The sequence below is a fragment of the Miniopterus schreibersii genome (genome assembly GCF_964146895.1).
Source record: "Miniopterus schreibersii genome assembly, chromosome: 7".
Lineage (NCBI taxonomy): Eukaryota > Metazoa > Chordata > Mammalia > Chiroptera > Miniopteridae > Miniopterus > Miniopterus schreibersii.
In genome coordinates, this window is record NC_138108.1 from 22,170,187 (window position 1) to 22,191,031 (window position 20,845).

Here is a 20,845-nt window from a genome sequence, read left to right on the forward strand (position 1 = left end):
GTCAGGGCACATGTAGGCAACCAACTGATGTCTCTCTCTCACATCAACGTTTCTCCTCTCTCTCTCTCTTTCTCCCCCTCTTCCACTCTCTCTGAAAAGCAATGGAAAGAATATTCTCAGGTGAAGATTAAAAAAAAAAGAAAGAAATCAAAATAAGTGTCCAAATCTTGCAATAATTATATACTTCTTTCAAACTCTAGAAAATTACAAACACCTTAGGATGAATTTAAGCATCTAAGAAGGTAAAAGAATACTGTAGATATAAATTCATTTACTTAAAATAAAGGCTGACTTTCTTTTTAAACAGAGTAGGTACTGCAAAGTCTTTCATGGTTGGAAGAGACTCGTAATAATATAGTTCACTTTCCTAAAGTGTCAGACTTCTGATTTTAGATAGTATTTGGACATTTACTGAAGAAGAAAATCTCAACTTGGTAAAAGTGTATCTATTACTTCTCAAACATTTGCTCTTTTCTCCTTTTAATAGAGAAAGCAATCTTTAAGTATCAGACAGTTCGGCAAGCAACAATATCTAGCTAGCTAATAACAGGGTTTTGGTTTTATCTTACTTATTTTTAAATAAACAATTTTTAAAGTTACCCTCTATTTATGATACTGGCTTTATATTTACAGTACTGATGAAAAGTTTCCCTTTAAAACATATGCTTTTTAATGAGATGATCTGAACAAAAATGTTAATGTGTCGTGTAAATACAGAAAACATCTGTAATACGTACTGAGTGGTACACAGATGTGAAAAAAAATCATGAAAGGGTCTTTGAATTTTAGGAAATGTAATCAAGTATTTCCAAAAAAGCTTTTTCTCCCCCTCCAAAATTAATGAATGAACAAACAAATATAAAACAGGTTCTCTGTTTGAGTGTAGTGGTTATATAACAACTAAGTATACACAGTAATGGCTAAAACCAATAGAAATTAATGGTTAACAACACATTCTCTGGAGGCAGAACACCTAGGTTTTAATCTTGGCTCTACCACTTATTAGCTGTATGACTTAGTATACTACCTACCTGTGCCTCAGTGCTCTCAATGTAAAATAAGAATATAAGAGTAACCATCTCATATATTTCTGTAAGAGTTAAGTGGAAAGGTTTAAATAAAGCATATAGAAGAATACTTAGAACACTTCAAACACTTCAAAAATGTTACTTAGCTAGTTTTGATTTCACTATATATTAAATGCCTGAATTCCCTTTATGTACTAAAAAAAAAAAAAGACTGGTCATTCTAACTATAATCCTGATAAAATGAATTAAAATTTCACTACTAGATTTATCCCATCTGGGATAATATTCTCTAAGAATCTTAAACTTACTGCAAGTATTTTATGAAGCAAGGCCATTAAATAAATATCTAACACTAATATCTTAATGCCAGGGGTAAGTAGAACTAAGAACAGCATTTGTTGATGGGTAAAGGAAGCACTGCCTGAAAAAGTTACCGTAACACACTGGATACAACAGAGGAAGGGTTTTTCTAAGAAAAAATAAAGGGCCTCAGAAAATAAGATCTCAAGGAAAGAAAAGTACTTAATCTTCCTTAATTCTAAAATTATGTCTAGAGTCAAGTCTACTTGTAACTATATACTAAATAGGCACAGAACTGCTGGCAAGTATTTTTTAAGGCTGTCAGTAGAAGAGGAAATCTTTGAAAAAATAAAAATTGAGCTATTAAGACCTATAATGAGTTATCAATCCATAAATCTCCTCATTTCTAGCCAGTTTTGTCTTGGAGAATTTTCTGATACTGTGGTTTCTAGTTGAACACATGCTATAGGCCTCTGATGGAAATCTCAGATCTGAACCTTAGATCAGCAAAATAACTGACATATTTCTAAATATCATAAGTTCTTTTTCCATTCTTTTCCTTTTTATTTTAAAGGGTAATAATTCTTCTAAATGGAGGAAAACAACATGTATACTATACTTGAGATGATGGGATTGGAGGAAAAAGCTTTTTTGAGAACAGAGAGTTAGTGTCCTTATTGGCTAGAAATCATTGGTGATCTATAGTCCAAACAGACCCTTAATTTTTATGGCACATAACAATGTTCACATGTCTTTTTCCAACATTAACAATTAACTATTTTGTTATTTTAAAACAGATATTTCATTCATGTCTCAAGAGAAAGCTTCAGTAGACTTCTCATTCTGTTAAATTTTTTAAAAACAGCCAGAATGAATAATCTATGCACAGTTCATTTATTTGTGCCCTATATATCTAACTGCCTCCAAAAAACTACGTAAGGTAGTTTTGTAAGACTACACAAATCTGTAATTTAAAAAAAATAATTTTAGAATTGGAGGTAAGTGGAGTAGTAACCTTTCTCTAATCCCCTAACTCTACATCAAAGTAATCCTTAAATAATTATAATGTGAGATTCTGTGGCTCAGCAAAATACATTCACTTACGATCATGGATTAGTCTGTCAGATTTTCCCTGACAAATCCCCCCACATTATTCTTTTTTGGTTGTTGTTAATCCTCACCCAAGCATATTTTTCTTTCTTTTAATTTATCTTTATTGTTGAAAGTATTACAGATGTCCCCCTTTTCTACCCGCAATGCCGAGGATACTTTCTCCATTGATTTTTTTAGACAGAGTGGAAGGGAGGGGGAAGAGACAGACAGAGAGAAACACTGATGTGAGAGACACACATCAATTGGTTTGCCTCCCACGTGCACCCCGACTGGAGCCAAGGATAGAGACAAGGTATATGCCTTTGGTCAGAAACGAACCCGGGACCATTCAGTCCACAGGCCAACACTTTAACCACTGAGAAAAAAAGCTAGCGCCCCCCCCCCATACACACACACATATTACCCTTAAATATCCACTGCTACCATATGCTTTAGTTTATATCATTTAAGTACCTCATGGTCTTCACCTGCAACTGCGGGTGAAAAAAAAACCATGAAAACCAAACAAACATTTTTCTAAGGGAAGGGAATTATATCTTGATATTCTCTGCCATCCATACATTCCTATATTGCTGCTAGGTCTAACCCTACTCAATGTGCAAGTTAGAGCAGTAAGGAGGCAAGTAAATGTGGTGGTAGATATTGTGTAAATGCATACTTGATGAGAAAGATATAATTCCAGTAATGCAATGAATGGTTTGATGTCAGGAAGTAAACAGTACATCTGAAAACAATGTAAAGAGACAAAAGCAGGATTAAAAGAAAACATTAGGTAACCTCTGTTAATCCCTAGAGCAGCGATTTTTAACCTTTTTCATCTCAAGGCACATAACTAATTACTAAAATTCTGCAGCATACCAAAAAATAAATTTTTTGCTGACCTGACAAAAAAAATAGGTATAATTTTGATTCATTCACACTGGATGGCTCTCATTGTGCTGACCATTGTCTTTTTTTTATTTGACAATCTAAGGGAAAAGAGGTCAGTGTTCTTGACTAAATAGTCAGGTATTGCATGCTTTAAAAATCCTTACGCACAAGGGTTCCCTTTTCTCGACATCCTCACCAGTACTTGTTGTTTGTTGATTTATTGATGGTAGTCATTCTGACAGGTATGAGGTACTATCTCATTGTGGTTTTAATTTTTATCTTCTGATGACTAGTGACATTGGACACCTTCTCATATGTCTATTGGCCATCTGGATGTCATCCTCTTTGGAGAAGTGTTTATTCCAGTCTGTTGCCCATTTTTTAACTGGATTGTGTGTTGTTGTTTTATGGTGTTGAGTTTTATAAGTTCTTTATAAATTTTGGACATTAACCCCTTATCAGATGTATCATTGGGGAATATATTCTCTAAAGAGTTGTATTCTTACCTCATCCAATCCTGACAATGACGTTTGCAGAATGATCATTTTCTAACTGCTGTACTACTACATTTATCCGTTGGCACTTGGCATTCTACTATAAACAAATGCTCTCTCTTTTCCCTTCTCTGCTACCAGCATAGCCTCATGAATTCATTTTCCTTCCAATGGTTCACAATTTATTACTGTACTTCTTTAGCACTCAAATTATCTCTAATTTTGCCAGTGGGCGTTCCTTCAAGCTGACTCCTGTGTCCTTGTGACAAGTCTCCATCCTATTTGGGGGCATTTCACATTTCTTTCCTTACTTTCTAATGTTAGGAAATGTTTCAGGCTGATCTTACACCTATCCTGTTCCAGTCCTAAAATAAGAAATTTTTCCAAGGAGTCCAAGTTTCTTTGAGTGGGGAGTAGTATTAGAAACTAAATTGGGCTCGGCAAGGCATGGCTCAGCGGTTGAGCATCCACCTATGATCCAGGAGATAGAGGTTCAATTCCCAGTCAGGGCACATGCCTGGGTTGCGGGCTCAATCCCCAGTCGGGAGAGTACAGGAGGCAGCTGATCAATGACTCTCATCATTGATGTTTCTATCTCTCTCTCTCCCTCTTCTTTTCTCTCTCTGAAATCAATAGATATATTAAAATATATATGAAAAAAAAGAAGAAGGGGGAAGTAGGAAGAACTTTAAAAAAACCTAAAAAACCTAAACTAAATTGGGGTATCATGTATGCTCATTGCTACTGGGGGTGCTTCTGCTTCTTGCCCTTTCAAACCAACAAAACTAAGAAATATATGTGGAGATAGCTACATGTATATATTACATACACACACATATATAAATATATACACATACAAATGTGTATATATGCATATACATATATACATGGCCACATACACATGCATGTAATATATACATACATGTATTTTTAAAGTCATAAGTCCATATTGATACCTTGAATTACAATCTATTCTCATAAGATTCTCTTGCCTTCCCATAAATAACTGTGTTCCTCTTCTTCAAGTAAGAACACTGGCTCCCAAGAACATCAACACATAGTCATTTTCTTAATCCTATAATACATCTACAGTTGTTTTAGAATTGCTTTGTCCATACTACTAAAAAACAAACCTAAAAGGAGTTCAGTATTTGTTTGCAACTCTCCCCCCATATCTTACATCCCATTTCACCCAAAAGAATATATATATAGCCAAACCATCTTTATAAAATCCTTAACATTAGTTCTTTCTTTTCCCCTTAACTGTGATTATGATACAAATGGGCTCATTTGTTTCATTCTGATTTTAGTTTGGGGTTTCCCCCTCCCCATCCTTATTGATTTTATTTTTTTGCATATGTATAATAGCAACATGATTCCAAAAGTCAAAACTACATATAAATGACTATACTCAGAGGACTGGCACTACTTCCTGTATCCTTTCCACTCCATTCCCTCTATCCCTTATAAGTAACCAACTTCATTATTTTCTGGTTTATTCTTTCTTCGCTTCTTTCTGGTCTTACACAAAAGAAAGCATACTATATATGCTTATTATCCACCTAACATTTCTAGAAATCACGCCATATCAGTTCACAGAGATCTTACTCATTTTTTTCTTACAGCTGTATAGTTAGTACTCCATTACAGGTATGCACTGTAGTATATTCCAAGTAATCTGCTATTCTTGGACATCTGGGTAGTTTCCAATATTATGCAGTTACAAATAATGGCTGCAATGGGTAACTCCATGCATTATGTATTTTTGTACTGTTGGAGGTATATCTTCAAGATAAATTTCCACAAATGGGAGTGCTGGATGAAAGAGTAAGTACACATGCAGTTTTCTTAATACTACCAAATTCCCCTCCTCAGGGGCTTGAATGCACTATATGTTGGTTCACTTGGTAATATACCAATACCTTGGAAATCCTGGTGCACTGCTTTTGGATTTCAGGTATTCGCTAGATATAGTCTCATAATGCTGGAACTCTCCTTCTCACTCCTGCCAAACCTGAATGTTTGTATATATTTTTAAATTTTGCAAATCTATGCAGAAAGGAATTACAAGGAAAAATAAGTTACTTTAACTACTTACTAAGTGGTGTTGTATCTGGAGGTGGAAAATTCTCAGTAAAGTTGACATTACACAAGTCTGCGTTACAGCAGCAAAAACGATATGTTCCATTCTGAATTGAGGGAGGGGTGGTAGTTACAACGCATTCTTCATGGTTACACTCCTCGGGATCTCCAATGTGAGACCAACATCCTACAAATTGGTATTAACATAAACATGTTAAGGGTCAATATGATAAACAAAAGTAAAATGAAAACAGACTAAGAAATAATTGAAATAATTGCAATCGATGTGACAGAGTTAGTACACCTCAGTTATAAAATACTCTTGCGAATCAATGGGAGACACATTTTTTAAATAACAGGAAGAGGGCAAAGTATAAACAGGCATTTCATGGGGGGGCCAGGGGTGGGATCCAACAACAAAATGTTTAACTTCATCATTAATATAAGAATTATTAAAGCAACCGTAAGATTTCATTTTTGTCTACATTAAATTGGTCTGTTTCAAAAATAATAATATACAATTGTAACAAGGATTCAGTAACACTCTCATACACTGCTGGGGGAAATGTAAATGTATACAGCATTTCTAGAAAGCCAGATGGCAATTTTTCTGAACAGCCTTTAAAATATTCATGTTTTCTAATCTAATAATTCTATTTTGATGAATCCACTCCAAAGAAATAATCAGATAAAATCAAAGATTTATGTTCAAAGATGTTCAATCAAGTAGTATGTACTACAGAAAAAAAACAGAAAACAACATAATGACCAACAGAGTACTGTATAAGTAAATTGCCATATGTGTATACAATGAAATATTTACACACACACACACACACACACACACACACACAGTCTTGGGGAAACATTCATGATATAACTTAAGATAGAGAAAAAACTGGCCAGGTAGCTCAGTTGGTTAGAGCATTGTCCCAGTAGGCCAAGGTAGCAGGTTTAATCCCTGGTCAGGGCACATACAATAATTAACCCTTGAATGTATAAACACGTGTAACAACAAATCCATGTCTGTCTGTCTCTCTCTCTCTCAAATCAATACAGAAAAACTTTTTTAAAAAAAGAAAATTAAAAGATGGGTATGAAATTATTTATACAGTTTATCCTAACTTTGGGGGGAGTACAAACACATATAAACATAGAGGGACACAAAAAACATACCTAATAGAATAAACTAATAGAGTAAAAATAAAATTCTTGAGTATGGAATTATAGATGCCTGTTTTTCTTAGTTTTCTGTATTTTCTAAACTTCATACAATAAGAATATGTTGATAACATTATAATAAGAAAGATATTATTAAAATAAGCTAAAAACCAAAGTCCATTTACAAATTTGGGGTTTGTGGGTGAATATATACATGGATATATACTTCTAAATTACTGTTTCTCAGGAGAGGGTTTTAATCTACCTCCATGGTTTTCAGATAAACTTCAATTGTATGAAACACAAACTTATTTCAGGTAAGAAAAGTAGTACTTGCCTTGTTTTACGAGATTTATGTCCCCTTTTGATTTCTCCCAGAGGCCATAACAGGTGCTACCTTTTGAGCATAATATGGTTCCATTTTCATGAGAGATTCGACTCTCACCTATCCCAAGGTCTTGTTGATATGGATCTTTAAATGCACATAGACGTTCTTGACTCTGAGAAGCTAAATTAAAGAATGACAAGTTAATCTTATGACTAAAATTTGCAAAACGTTATTATATAAAATCTTAAGTCGTTTTAAAAGGCTCTTTTTAAAAGTAGGAAAAGTAAATTTCCCTACTAGATACCGAAAAAGGGTGGAACAAATTTGTAGTTTTTATTTATTCAATAATTTCTCTCCATTAATTAATGGAGGTCTCCATTTGTGACCTCCAAACAAGAAGCAAACTTGAAAACTCATTTTCCAAAAGCAATTTCCCTCTTACACAAATTATTCTTACCACTTTCTCCTATTACATAATTTTGGTGTCTGAATAAATATCAAAAAAATGTCCATGCTCTAAAATCAAATGAACCAGCCTAGAGGGCTAAATAATTTTGGGAAATGCTATAGTATTCACTTTTATCATATTTTACAGTTAGCTGTAGGAAGCTAAATATACATCATTAGACGTGATAAACTAAGGACGAGAAGAGTGACTACAAATGGATATATGGTTTCCTTTGGGGGAGATGGAAATGTTCTAAAATTAAATTGTGGTAACGGTTGCACAAATCTATAAATTTATCAAAAATAATTATTCACCTAAGATGAGTGAATTTCATGGTACATAAATTATATCTTAATATATTTGTTTTTAAAAACTATGGCTACTAGTGATTTAAAAAAAAAAAAAAGACTTTCTGTTATTAAAAATATCAATATGATAGCCAGAAGAATAATTCTCAATAATCCCTTATACTGAAGGGACAACCCAACTTAGTTTCAATGAAAATCAATCTTTTTCCATACACATAATCTGATTTAACTAATTTCAAGAGAGCATTTGCCACATAATTTATCAGCTAACAAATATTTACCAACATTAATGAGAATACCAAAGAAGTAAAAGCTTTTCAAAAAGCTGATCTTTGGTTTCTTTATTTGATCTTTATTGGCTTTCCTAATGTGTTTGACTAGCAAGAATAACAGCCTATTTCACTTGGCCAATATATTCCTCATGGGCTTCTGATTTATTTCTTCATTTTGGGTGTATCTTATTTAGTGTGGCTTAATTCACTACCACTTTAGGTCTGGAGATGATTCATTAAAATGATGTTTCTGAACCTACAAAAATAAGGACCAAACTCTAGAGAAGAAATGAAAGAGCAAACAACTGTGTGTCCAAGCCCATTTAGACTACTAGGCCTGTTATATTTATTACAACAGAAAGCACCTTCAAAGTGTTGAGCCAGGCCAACAGGGCATTCACAAGTAGGTAATACAGAGTTCTCAAGTATCTTATAACGGTCTTTTTGGACAAAGACTTTTATTATTACTAAATTTAGTAATCAGGCCATAATTACTGAAAAATAAATGTGACTTGATTTCCACAATTTAAAACCACTTCAGGCAGTCTTCTAAAAAATACTTACTAATATCAACTACATGGCAAGAAAATTAGTAAAAAATAATTCTAGGACATTAACCTAATTATGATTCTACCATATTTTTACCACATGTACTCACATATTCAAATTCCTTTAATGACAAGCTTGATTATATTTTAGATTATCTTATACATTCAATACCAGTATTTTCTTAGATTATCCCCTAATTTGCAAACTTTACCAAATTATTATAAAAGTTAAAATCAAATATATTTCTACATACAAAGTACATATAACACAAATTCATACTTAAAAGATTCAAACTACAAACAAACTCTGTAATGTGAAAAAAACATACCTATCTATGAGGCATAATTTCTTTTCTCTGTCCCACTCCATTTCTTGACTCAAGTTAAATATTCCTTACCTACTAACAAATATTGAACTTACATAACCCACTCTTTTTCCCTTTTTGTCTTGATTGTTAGAAAGGTCAGAATGACTTTATAAACTCAGTATCTCTTTTCCCCTTCTCTTCCTCTATTATCCATTTTTACTAGAATTTTGCATTGAATACTGAGTTAACAAAGATCTAACTGTACCCGGAAGTCTACAGATCATACATAAATAAGTACCTCATTTAATTTAAAAATAAAAATAAAATATATATCATTGTAAAAGAGCAGGTGCAAAATGAAAATTTGTGCTCTTCTTGGATCTCCTTTACATCTGAAAAGCAGGTATAGGCAAGAACACATGTAAATTTTTAGTGACATTATTAAATAATTTGATGATTGAAACCTAAAATTCTCCTTAGAGAAAAAGACAAAACAACAAACAAACAAATCCAACCTCCCTTGTGTTTTCCTCACCCCTACTCCACATCCAACTAAGCTGAACTGATTATCAAAGCAATAAAGGTACAATTGGAGGGGACTGAATTTTATCTTTACTATCCCTCAGTTTTCACCAAATAATTTTTTTCTTAATAATACTTCAGCCTACTTTTCAGGAATTATTTTATGATAATGACATTAGTACAGGTCAATTATAATTTGCTATTTTAAGAGTAACTTTCAAATTAAGATTCAGCAAATTCTGATAACAATATAAAGGTGTTCTAGCAAGAATTCTAACTAAACGTCCTGGTCAAAACAAAGTAAGTTTATTTTGTGAAACAGGTTTGTAGCTTTTTAAACGCTGTTTGTAGAATGAGTCTCGGAGAGATATCTGTACAAAGTTTGAATTCTTCATAAACAATGCAGGGGAAGTAGGATGAGACAAAAGGTACAAGAGACAGTACAGCCTCGCATTACATTGTCACAGACCCTGTACAGACACCTATTGTTTATAAGTCAGTGTTCTAAATCTGTCAACAGCTAGACAAATTTTTGTTCAGTCAACTATGGTCGATTAGCTCTTTTAAGGGACATCCTTAGCCAGGTACAGTGATTAGACATGCATCTTTTTTTAAAAATTGCTCTCCTTGTTTTAAACAGGTGGTATTTGGTTATAATAAGCACTAAAACAATTCTGATTAACATAGCTACATTAAACTAAAAATAATCTCATCCAAACTGCTGATAGAGGTATCATCATAAAAGACAGAGCTGATCATGCTTAAAATCTCTTAGCTCCCTGATGCTCCTAGAATTAAATCCAAACTCTTCAGTTTGCATATAAGGTCCTTCATAATGTACACCCCAACAGAGCTGCATAATCACTTCTTAGGGGCCTAGGAACTTTTGTTTTCCTAAGTCCCTTCTTCCATAAAAAATATTAAAAATTATATTGTACAACTGCATTGGTATAAATATATTAATATTAGATATTAAAACATTTTCTTCAGCCCAGCCGGGTGTGGCTCAGCAGTTGAGCGTCAACCTAGGATCCAGGTGATCGGGGTTCGATTCCCGGTCAGGGCACATGCCTGGGTTGTGGGCTCGATCAATGACCCTCTCATCATTGATGTTTCTACCTCTCTCTCTCCCTCTCCTTTCCTCTCTTTGAAATCAATAAAGATATATTTAAAAAAACAAAACATTTTCTTCAATTTAAAAATCCATTTTTTTTCTTTCTGATTTTAAAAGAAATTAAAACATTTTATAGGCCTCCACAAATAGTGTGGGTCCTATGCCCTATGCCTACAGTCCTAATTGGTAATCTACCTTTTGCCATTCATCTCACTTCTCTATACTCGGTTCCCACCACACTAACACATCAAGGCCTTTCCTGACCTTTACTATAACATTCCCACTGTCCAAAATGCCATTTTTCCTGCCCTTTAGTGAAGTCTGCAGACTGTTAAACGATGTGCTCTACATTCCCAAAACTCAACCCATATATGTTTCAGCATTATACAATATTGTATTTTATGTTAACATGTATACCTCCCCCACCAAGCCAGAGGCTGACTTCACTTGTTCCAAGAGCAAGATCAGGTTTATGTAACTCACTTTGTATAGCACTAATTCCCAACAGTGTTACGAGCAGGCAGTTTTCATATCTATGTATATTGTACTCAATACCATATTCCCATTCAAAGGTTAAAAAATCTAAGCAATAATCATCTCGTCCTTCTACCACACTACAATAAATGAAGCTGTAAAAATAGTATGAATGTAGAGGCAATATTATATTATTTTCCCTCACACACATATCTAGCCAAATTACTGAGGATAAAGTAATCATTTTCTGTTTACATATGCTTCCTGGATAAGTATTTGCTAATCACAAGCAGCATTTAATTCCCAGGAACAGATGTCACGTGTCTGGAATACTCAGCTGTCTTGAATTTCCCACTCTATGCTACAGCACTACCAAGAAAGTGCAGTGTAAAGGTATAGCATAGTTTGATCATATCTGTATCAGTTAATTGTCACTATAGACATAAGTCTGTAATAACTATTATGCATATAATGAAAAATACTACTTATCTGCTTTTATGAGGGGAGAAAATAAAAAAATGTTTATTCTGAAAATATTAACTATTTGCCCTTTTCCCTTTTTACCAAGTAAGTCTACATCATTTAAATTTTCAATAAAATAGTCATGTATTATATATTTCAAAATCAAAAGTGTTTGTCTTTGAATTACTTATTTTTACATTAATTTTTTTTCATTTTGAAATAACTACAGATTCATAGGTAGTTGAAATGAAATAGAGACTGACGAAAGTCCAGTGCATCTCTCCTCAGTGCAAACACCCCACACAATAACTGTACAGTATATCAAAACCAAGAAATTGACATTAGCACAATTCATTGAGCTTATCCAGATATCACCAGTTATACAAGCATTCATCTGTGTATGTTAGTGTATATCTGTGCAATTTTGTGACATGTTATTACAATTAAAATACTCAACTGTATTATCACAAGACTTTATGTTAAACCTTTATAGTCACCATCTCTTCATCCCATTTCTCACCAAGGGCAACCACCAATCTGTTCTCCAACTGGGTAATTATGTCATTTCATGATCATTATAAAACTGAAATCATTCAATACATATCCATTTGAGATTGGTTTTTCTCACTGAGCAAAATTTCCTTGAGGTACATCCAAGTTGTTGCATGTATAAATAGTTCATTGATTTTCATGAGGTAGTATTCATGGTATGGTTGATCCACAACCTGTTTTAACTTTTCACCGTTTGAAGGTCATTTGAGTAGTTTCTAGTTTAGGGCTATTAGAAATAACACTGCTATGAACATTTGTGTGCATGTTCAACTTTATCAGAAATTTTGTTTATTTAAAATAAGAATAATTTCCTTGAAAAATAAAGTATGAGGTTTGCAAAAAGCAACTTGACATTAAGACCATGTACTCTACAAACAAAATACATTGTGCCCCATTATATACATTTGTTCATTTACAAAACATTCAAACTCCCTAACGTCCTCAGACCAAGTAGTTCTGGGAGAAACTGGCTTGTGCTATGGAATCTTGGTTTGAAAAACCATTCATGTAGTATTCCTTATAAATAAAGTAAAATGTGGCAAAATAAATACTAGCTAATTATGTCATTAAATATCTGAGATGAGATCCATCCATGTTGTCACAAATGGGAATATTTCATCTTTTTTATAGGTGAGTAGTATTCCATTGTTTATATGTACCAGTTCTTTTTCCAATCATCATCAGTCAAAGGACACTTAGGGTATTTCTATGTCTTGGCTATTATCAATAAAGCTGCAATGAACAAAGGGGTAGAAATACCTTTATGAGTAAGTGTTTTCAAATTTTTCGGGTAGATACCCAGAAAAGAGATTGCTGGGTGAAAATTAAGTTCTATGCTTAATTTTTTGAGGAACCTCCATACTGTTTTCTATAGAGGCTGCACCAATTTATATTCCTGCCAGCAGCGTGCGAGGGGGTTCCCTTTTCTCCACATTCTCTCCAACACTTGTTATTTCTTGTCTTATTGATAATAGCCATTCTAACATATGAGATGGAATATCATTATGGTTTTGATATGCATGTCCCTTCTAACTAGTGAAATTGAGCATCTTTTCATAGATCTGTTGACCATCTTTATGTCTTCTTGGGAAAAGTGTTCAGATCCTCTGCCCATTTTCTAATTGGACTTTTTTATTGTTGTTGAGTTGTATGAGTTCTTTATATAGTTTGGATATTAATTAACCCCTTATCAGAGGCATCATTTGCAAATATCTTCTCCCATTAGGTTAGTTGGCTTTATGTCTTGATCATTTCTTTTGCTGTGCAGACTCATATGTGGGACATAAAATAAAAAGCAACAAATAAACAAACAAAACAAACAAACTCATAGACACAGACAACAGTATGGTTATTACCAAAGGGGAAGGGGGCTGATGGGGGAGGAATAAGAAAGTAAAGCTGAGTCAAATATATGGTGATGGAAGGAGACTAGACTTTGGGTGATAAACATATAATGGAACATTCAGATGTTGTATTACAAAGTAGTACACCTGAAACTTATATAATGTTATTAACCAATGTTACCCCAATAAATTTAAAAAAATTTTAAAAGCTATCTGGAAAATCCCAAAATATTTGGTGATTAAGTAACACACTTCTAACACAGACACACACGCACACACACACAAATTTGAGATGAGAGATTCCAGTTTGGAGGTTTTTTTCTTGTATAAACAAAGACTAGTCCTTTGTAACAAGGTAAATTAGAGAAAATGTGCTCTCTTTCCTTCTGATGCCCAGACACTCAGGGCCCTTTAATGTGGAAACCTATGCTGGCAAGCTTTTCATAGACGCATGCCAAGGAAAAGACTGATCCATCTTTACCTGTTATTTCCTTTCCCTACATTAAAAATAAACAGGTATTTGGCAAATAAGTTTTCACATGAAAAATGTTATTTTCACATTAGAAACTATATATTCCTAACTATAAAGTTTCACATTAAAACTATATAATGACATACTACTACACACCTATTAGAATGACTGAAATTTAAAAACAAAACAAAACCTTCACAGTACCAAGTACTAACAAGGATGCTGACACTGATGGGAATACAATTGCTAATGAAAATGCAAAATAGTACAGGAACGGTAGAAAACAGCTTGGTAGTTTCTCATAAGTTAATCATACATTTACCATATAACCTAGTAATCTCACTCCTAAGTACTGACCTAAATGTAATGAAAATCTATGTTCACACAAAAAACTTTATGTAAATATTTATAGTGTCTTTATTCGTAGTTGCCCAAAATTATGTATAACCCAAATGTCCCTCAACTGAAGAATGGATAAACAAATATCACTCAGCAACAACAAAAAAATGCACTACTGACATGTGAAACAACAGGAATGAATTTCAGATACATTATGCTAAATGAAAGAAGCCAGACTCAAAAAGCTATATACTATAGGATACATGATATGACATTCTAGAAAGGTATAGATCAATGGTAGCCAGATATTTGGTGAGGGTAAGAAGGAAAAGATTATAAAGCGTACTACAAGGGAATTTCTAGGAGGTAGAACTGTTCTGTATCTTGCTTGGGGTGGTAGTTAAATAACTATGCATTTGTCAAAACTCACAGAACTGTACGTCAAAAAGGAATACATTTTACTTAGGTAAATTTAGAACTGAATTTTAAAAATAACTTGGTACAGTTATTGAATTATTTATTAATGGATTAATATAACAATTCCTTCTATATATATTTGAATTTTAAAAAGAGACTTCACCTTAGTAAACTAGAAAAATAAGGGTAAGTTAAAACCAACATAAGCAGAAGAAAAGAAATAATAAAAATTAGAAACCTATAGAATTGAAAACAGGAAATCAACAGGGGAAAAAAAAAATCAATAAAACTAAAATCTTGTTCTTTGAAAACATCAATAAAATTAATAAGCCTCTAACCAGGCTAACTAAGAAACAAACAGAAAACACAAATTACTATATCAGAAATGAAAGAAGGGACATTAGTACGGATCCTGTGGAATTAAAAGGATGATACAGAAATATTACGAAAAATTTTGTTCACAAATGTGACAACCTAAATGAAGTAGACCAATTCCTTGAAAGACACAATCTGCCAAAACTCACACAAGAAGAAACAGACAATCTGAATAGCCTATAACTATTAAAGAAATTGAATTAATAATTAATAACCTTCCAAAACAGAAAGTGACTGGCCCAGATGGCTCACTGGCAAATTCTATCAAAAATTTAAGGTAGAAATTATACCCATTTATAATTTTTTCCAGAAGATAGGAGGAGAGGGAATATTTCCTAATTCATTCCATAAGGTCAGCATTACCCTAATACCAAAACCAAAGGCATTACAAGAAAACTACAGACCAATATCTCTCATGAACACAGATGCACAAAATCCTAAGCAAAACATCAGCCTATCAAGTACAACAATGTATAAAAAGAATTACACACCATAACCAAGTGGTACTTATCCCAGGTATGCAAGTCTGGTTCAACATTCAAAAATCAATTAATGGCCCGGCCGGGTGTGGCTCAGGGGCTGAGCGTCAACCTAGGATCCAGGCGATCGGGGTTCGATTCCCGGTCAGGGCACATGCCCGGGTTGCGGGCTCGATCCCCAGTCGGGGGCGTGCAGGAGGAGATACATGCAAAAAAACGAAACTAGACCACCAACTTTCACCATACACAAAAATAAACTCAAAATGGATAAAAGACTTAAATGTAAGTCACGAAACCATAAAAATCCTGGAAGGAAACATAGGCAGTAAAGTCACAGACATCCCATGTAGCTGACTTTTCATTTATACATCTCCTACGGCAAGAGAAACAAAAGAAAAAATAAACATATGGGAATACATCAAACTAAAAAGCTTCTGTACAGCAAAAGAAAACAGCCTCAAAATACAAAGGAACCCCACGGTCTGGGAAAACATATTTGCCAAGGATGTATCTAATAAGGGGATAATTTCCAAAGTGTACAAAGAACTCATAGTACTCAGCAAGAGGAAGACAAACAACCCAATTAAGAAATGGGCAAAGGACTTGAATAGACTAACTTCTCCAAAGAGGACATATGGATGGCCAAGAGACACATGAGAAAATGCTCAACCTCACTAATCATCAGAGAGATGCAAATTAAAACCACAATGAGGTACCACTTCACACCTGTAAGAATGACTGCCATCAACAAATCAACAAACGACATGAGCTGGCGAGGGTGTGGAGAAAGGGGAACCCTAGTACACTGCTGGTGGGAATGCAGACTGGTGCTACCACTATGGAAAACAGTATGGAGGTTCCTCAAAAAATTAGAAATGGAGCTGCCTTTTGACCCAGTGATTCTACTCCTAGGAATGTATCCTAAGAATCCTGAAACACTAATCAGAAAGAATATATGTACCCGATGTTCATAGCAACACAGTTTACAATAGCTAAAATCTGGAAACAGCCCAAGTGCCCATCAGTAGATGAGTGGATAAAAAAGCTGTGGGACATTTACACTATGGAATACTACGCAGCTGTAAAGGGAAGAATCTCGTACCCTTTGGGACAGTATGGATGGACCTGGAAAATATTATGCTAAGTGAAATAAGCCAGGCAGCGGAAGACAAACATCACATGATCTCCCTTATATGTGGAATCTAAAGAACTTAATAAACTGATGAACAGAATAGATTCAGTGACATGGAAGCATAGATGAGAGTGACGAAAGTCAGAGGGATGGAGGAGGGGAGGTAGGTGGAGGGGGAGAGAGTAACCAAAGAATTTATATGCATATATGCACAACCCAAGGACATGGACAATGGTGGGGAGAGGGACTGGGGAGGGGGATGGGACAGGGTGGAATGGGTCACTGTGGAGAAAAAGGGACATCTGTAATATTTTAAACAAAACTAAAATTTAAAAATAATAATAATAATATAAACTTTTAATTTAAAAAAATCAACTAATTGCCCGGCCAGTGTGGCTCAGCGGTTGAGCATCGACCCAGGGACCAAGATGTCACCCATTTGTTTCCCAGTCAGGGCACATGCTTGGGTGTCAGGCTTGATCCCCAGTAGGGGGCGTGCAGGAGGCAGTCAACTGATGATGGTTCTCTCTCATAGATGTTTTTATTTCTCTTTCCCTCTCCCTTCCTCTCTCTCTAAAAATCGATACAAACATATTTTTAAAAATCAATTCATGTAATTCATCACATCAACAGACTTCTGAAAGAGAAAAATCACATATCAACAGATGCAGAAAAAGCACTTGGCAAAATATAACATCATTCATGATTTTTTTAAAAATACCTCTCAGTAAACTAGGAATAGAGGAGGACCTCCAGCTGACAAAGCATATCTACAAAAAAACCTACAGCTAACATCATACTTAATGGTAAGAAAATCGTAGCTTTCCTATCAAGATCAAGAACAAGGCAAGGATGTCCACTCTCACTGCTCCTTTTCAATGTCCTGTTGGAAGTCCCAGGCAATGCAATAACACACAAAAAAGGAAATAAAAAGTATACATACTGAGAAGAAAGACATATAACTGTCTTTGTTTGGAATATTACAGCTAAAAAGAAATGAGCTTCAAGACATGAAAAGACATGGAGGAAACTTGAAGGTACATTACTAAGTGAAAGAAGCCAACCTGAAAAAACTATATACTGCATGATTCCAACTATATGATATTCTCGGAAAAGGAAAACTATAGACAGTAAAAAGATCAGTGGTTGCTAGAGGTTCAGGGAAGGAAGGGATGAATAGGCTGGGCACAGAAGATTTTTAGGGCAGTTAACTATTCTATATTATATTGCAATAGTGGGTATATTTCTTTACACAGTTGTCCACAGAATGTAACACCAAGAGTGAACCCAAGAATAAACTGTGGACTTTGGGTAATGATGATGTGTTACTGAAGGTTCATCAGTTCTAAAAAATGTACCACAGTAATGCAGGATGTTCACACTGGGTCACCTGTGCCTATGTAGGGATGGGGGGTACACAGGAACTCTGTATTTTCTACTTTATTTTGCTCTGAACCTTAGACTACTCTAAAAAATTTAAGTTTATTGATTTTTTTTTTAAATGGGACACTTCTGCCCGGCTGGTGTGGCTCAGTGGTTGAGTGTTGATCCGTGAACCAGAAGGTCACAATTCTAATTCCCATTCAGGGAACATGCCTGGGCTGTGGGGTAGATCCCCAGTAGGGGGTGTGCAGTAAGCAGCCAATCAGTGACTCTCATTATTGATGTTTCTCTCTCTCTCTCTCTCTCTCTCTCTCCCCATCCCTCCCTCCCTCCCTCCCTCCCTCTCCATTCCTCTCTCTGAAATCAATAAAAAGGTTTTTTTTAATGGGAGAATTCTGAAAAAATGCAATGATTTATTTCAAAAAGAAATCTCTGAAGAAGAAAACTGAGGTAAAGATAACTTGTTAGGGATAATTTCCAGGGACATTAAGGAAGGTGAGCGTTCCTGTGGCTCTATCACTCAAATCACATCTAAATGGTGACTGCATGGTCTAACGTATTGATGGTGGAATATTTATTATTTCCTAACACATCAAAGAATTAATTATCTATAGTTCACAAGAGGAAAACTCAGACTTTATGTTTTGGATAATTTTATTAGTTTTCCCATAATTTATGAATAGAGAAAAGAACAAATGCCATCAATACTGAGTGTTTGTTCCATTCACTAGCTGCAGAATTATATGTATTTTAGAACATCTTCGATTATGTAATAATCAGTGATAGATAAGAGACCAAAATATTCAACCATATACTTTACACTTCTCACACTCCATCTCCTTTATCTTTTCCTCACATCAGCCTCTTTCTTATTACCACATGTATTCAGCACGCCACTTTCCTCAGAGATGCAGTCATACAAATATTTAATTCTACTATACAAGTCCTAGATATCACAAAAGTAAAACCCGGAGCTGTATAGAAAAATCCCCCACAAAATGTTTTTTGTTTTTTTTTAAATTTTTTTTACTGATTTTAGAGAGAGGAACGGAAAGGGAGAGAGAGATAGAAACATCAATGGTGAGAGAGAATCACTGATCGGATGCCTCCTGCAAGCCCCTTATGGGGGATCAAGCCCACAACTGAGCATGTACCCTGACCAGGAATCAAACTGTGACCTCCAGGTTCCTGGGCAATGCTCAACCACTAAGCCACACTGGCTGGGCAAGACCTTATTCTTAACATAAACTAGGCTTACTCTTTGAAAGTCATGTCCACAAAGTAAATCTAATGGATGGAATACCTCACTCTGCTTAGGAGTTTGAGTTTATATCTACTGATTTATTTATGTCAAAGAGGATTTTTGTGTGTGTTCCCTTCAACTCAAATAAGTTTCTAAAATCTAGCTGGCTCATACGTAATACTTCCAACATAGTGATGCCAAGTATATTTCTGAGACACTGGCTATAAAAGAAGTCGAAGTCATGAAACATTTATCCCAAACTTTAAAAACTCTATGGAGACTTCAGAAGTTGAGAAACAGACCACCATGAATACCAGTCTCTAGCTTATATTCAACCAATTGTGCCCTCATCAGCCATTAAAATGTACCAGCATTCTTTATTTCCAATGTCAGAACTGCCATTTCCCCTTATCTGCCTCTCTAGCCAGGACTGATAGGAACAGTTATAATGAAACACTGCAGATTTGTATCCCCTTCAATCTACAATTACTGCCTGAAGGTTGACAAGGCAAGGTTTTCTTTCTTTTTAAATCTAGCCAATGATAATCCTAGAATATAAAAATCAATTCAAAGTTGACAGTACTTCTATACTGCATTTCAAAATATGTAACTTGGTAACATACACTGGAGCTTTGGTAAAAACTTTATCCTTCTCTAAAACAAGCTAACCTCCTAAAATCATAGCAAATATCTGTTACATTGAGAAAGAATAACATAATACATTTAACTGTTAAATGAAACTTACAATTGGTACCTTGGTGGTCGTCTCGATAATCTTATGAGATGGGCATTTATCATTTTAATTTTACAAAAAAGGATACTAAGTCATAGACAGGGCTAAGGAAGTTATCCCAAGTCACCCAGCTGTTAAGATTAAAACCCATATTCGTCTGTTTCCAGAATGCCTGCCAATTAGACATTTGAACAACTTATCAGAAATATTCAGATTTTTAAATTCTTTTTCTTTTGAATTTCTAATTATTTTCAATCAATTTTTTTATATTTCAAACTGTTTACAATAGCAAAAAGCCAAAGATATAAAGAGTGATCATCTCTGGGTGGACATGACTGAATTAACAATAACTAATAATAAATTAGAACAATATAATAAAAATAAGTGAATGGGGTTTCCTCTATCTAAAAAAAATCTTAGTGTACTATACTCACCTTTCTTTCCTTGTAATGATATGAGATGATACAATGCCTACATAATGAGATGAAGTGAGGTGAATGACATAGGCACTGTGACATAGCAATAGGTTATTATTGATCTTCTGA

General features: G+C 34.4%; 1 protein-coding gene across 2 annotated transcripts in view; it reads right to left on the reverse strand.

Moving 5' to 3' along the window:
* BMPR2 (bone morphogenetic protein receptor type 2) overlaps positions 1–20,845 on the reverse strand; it is a 112,125-nt gene that overhangs the window by 41,611 nt on the left and 49,669 nt on the right. For both annotated transcript variants that reach the window (XM_081142757.1, XM_081142756.1), the window contains exons 2-3: positions 7,386–7,556; positions 5,904–6,074 (exon numbers count right to left, since the gene is read on the reverse strand). In XM_081142757.1, the coding sequence (XP_080998883.1) occupies positions 5,904–6,074; positions 7,386–7,556 (342 nt within the window). The remainder of the gene's footprint in view (positions 1–5,903; positions 6,075–7,385; positions 7,557–20,845) is intronic.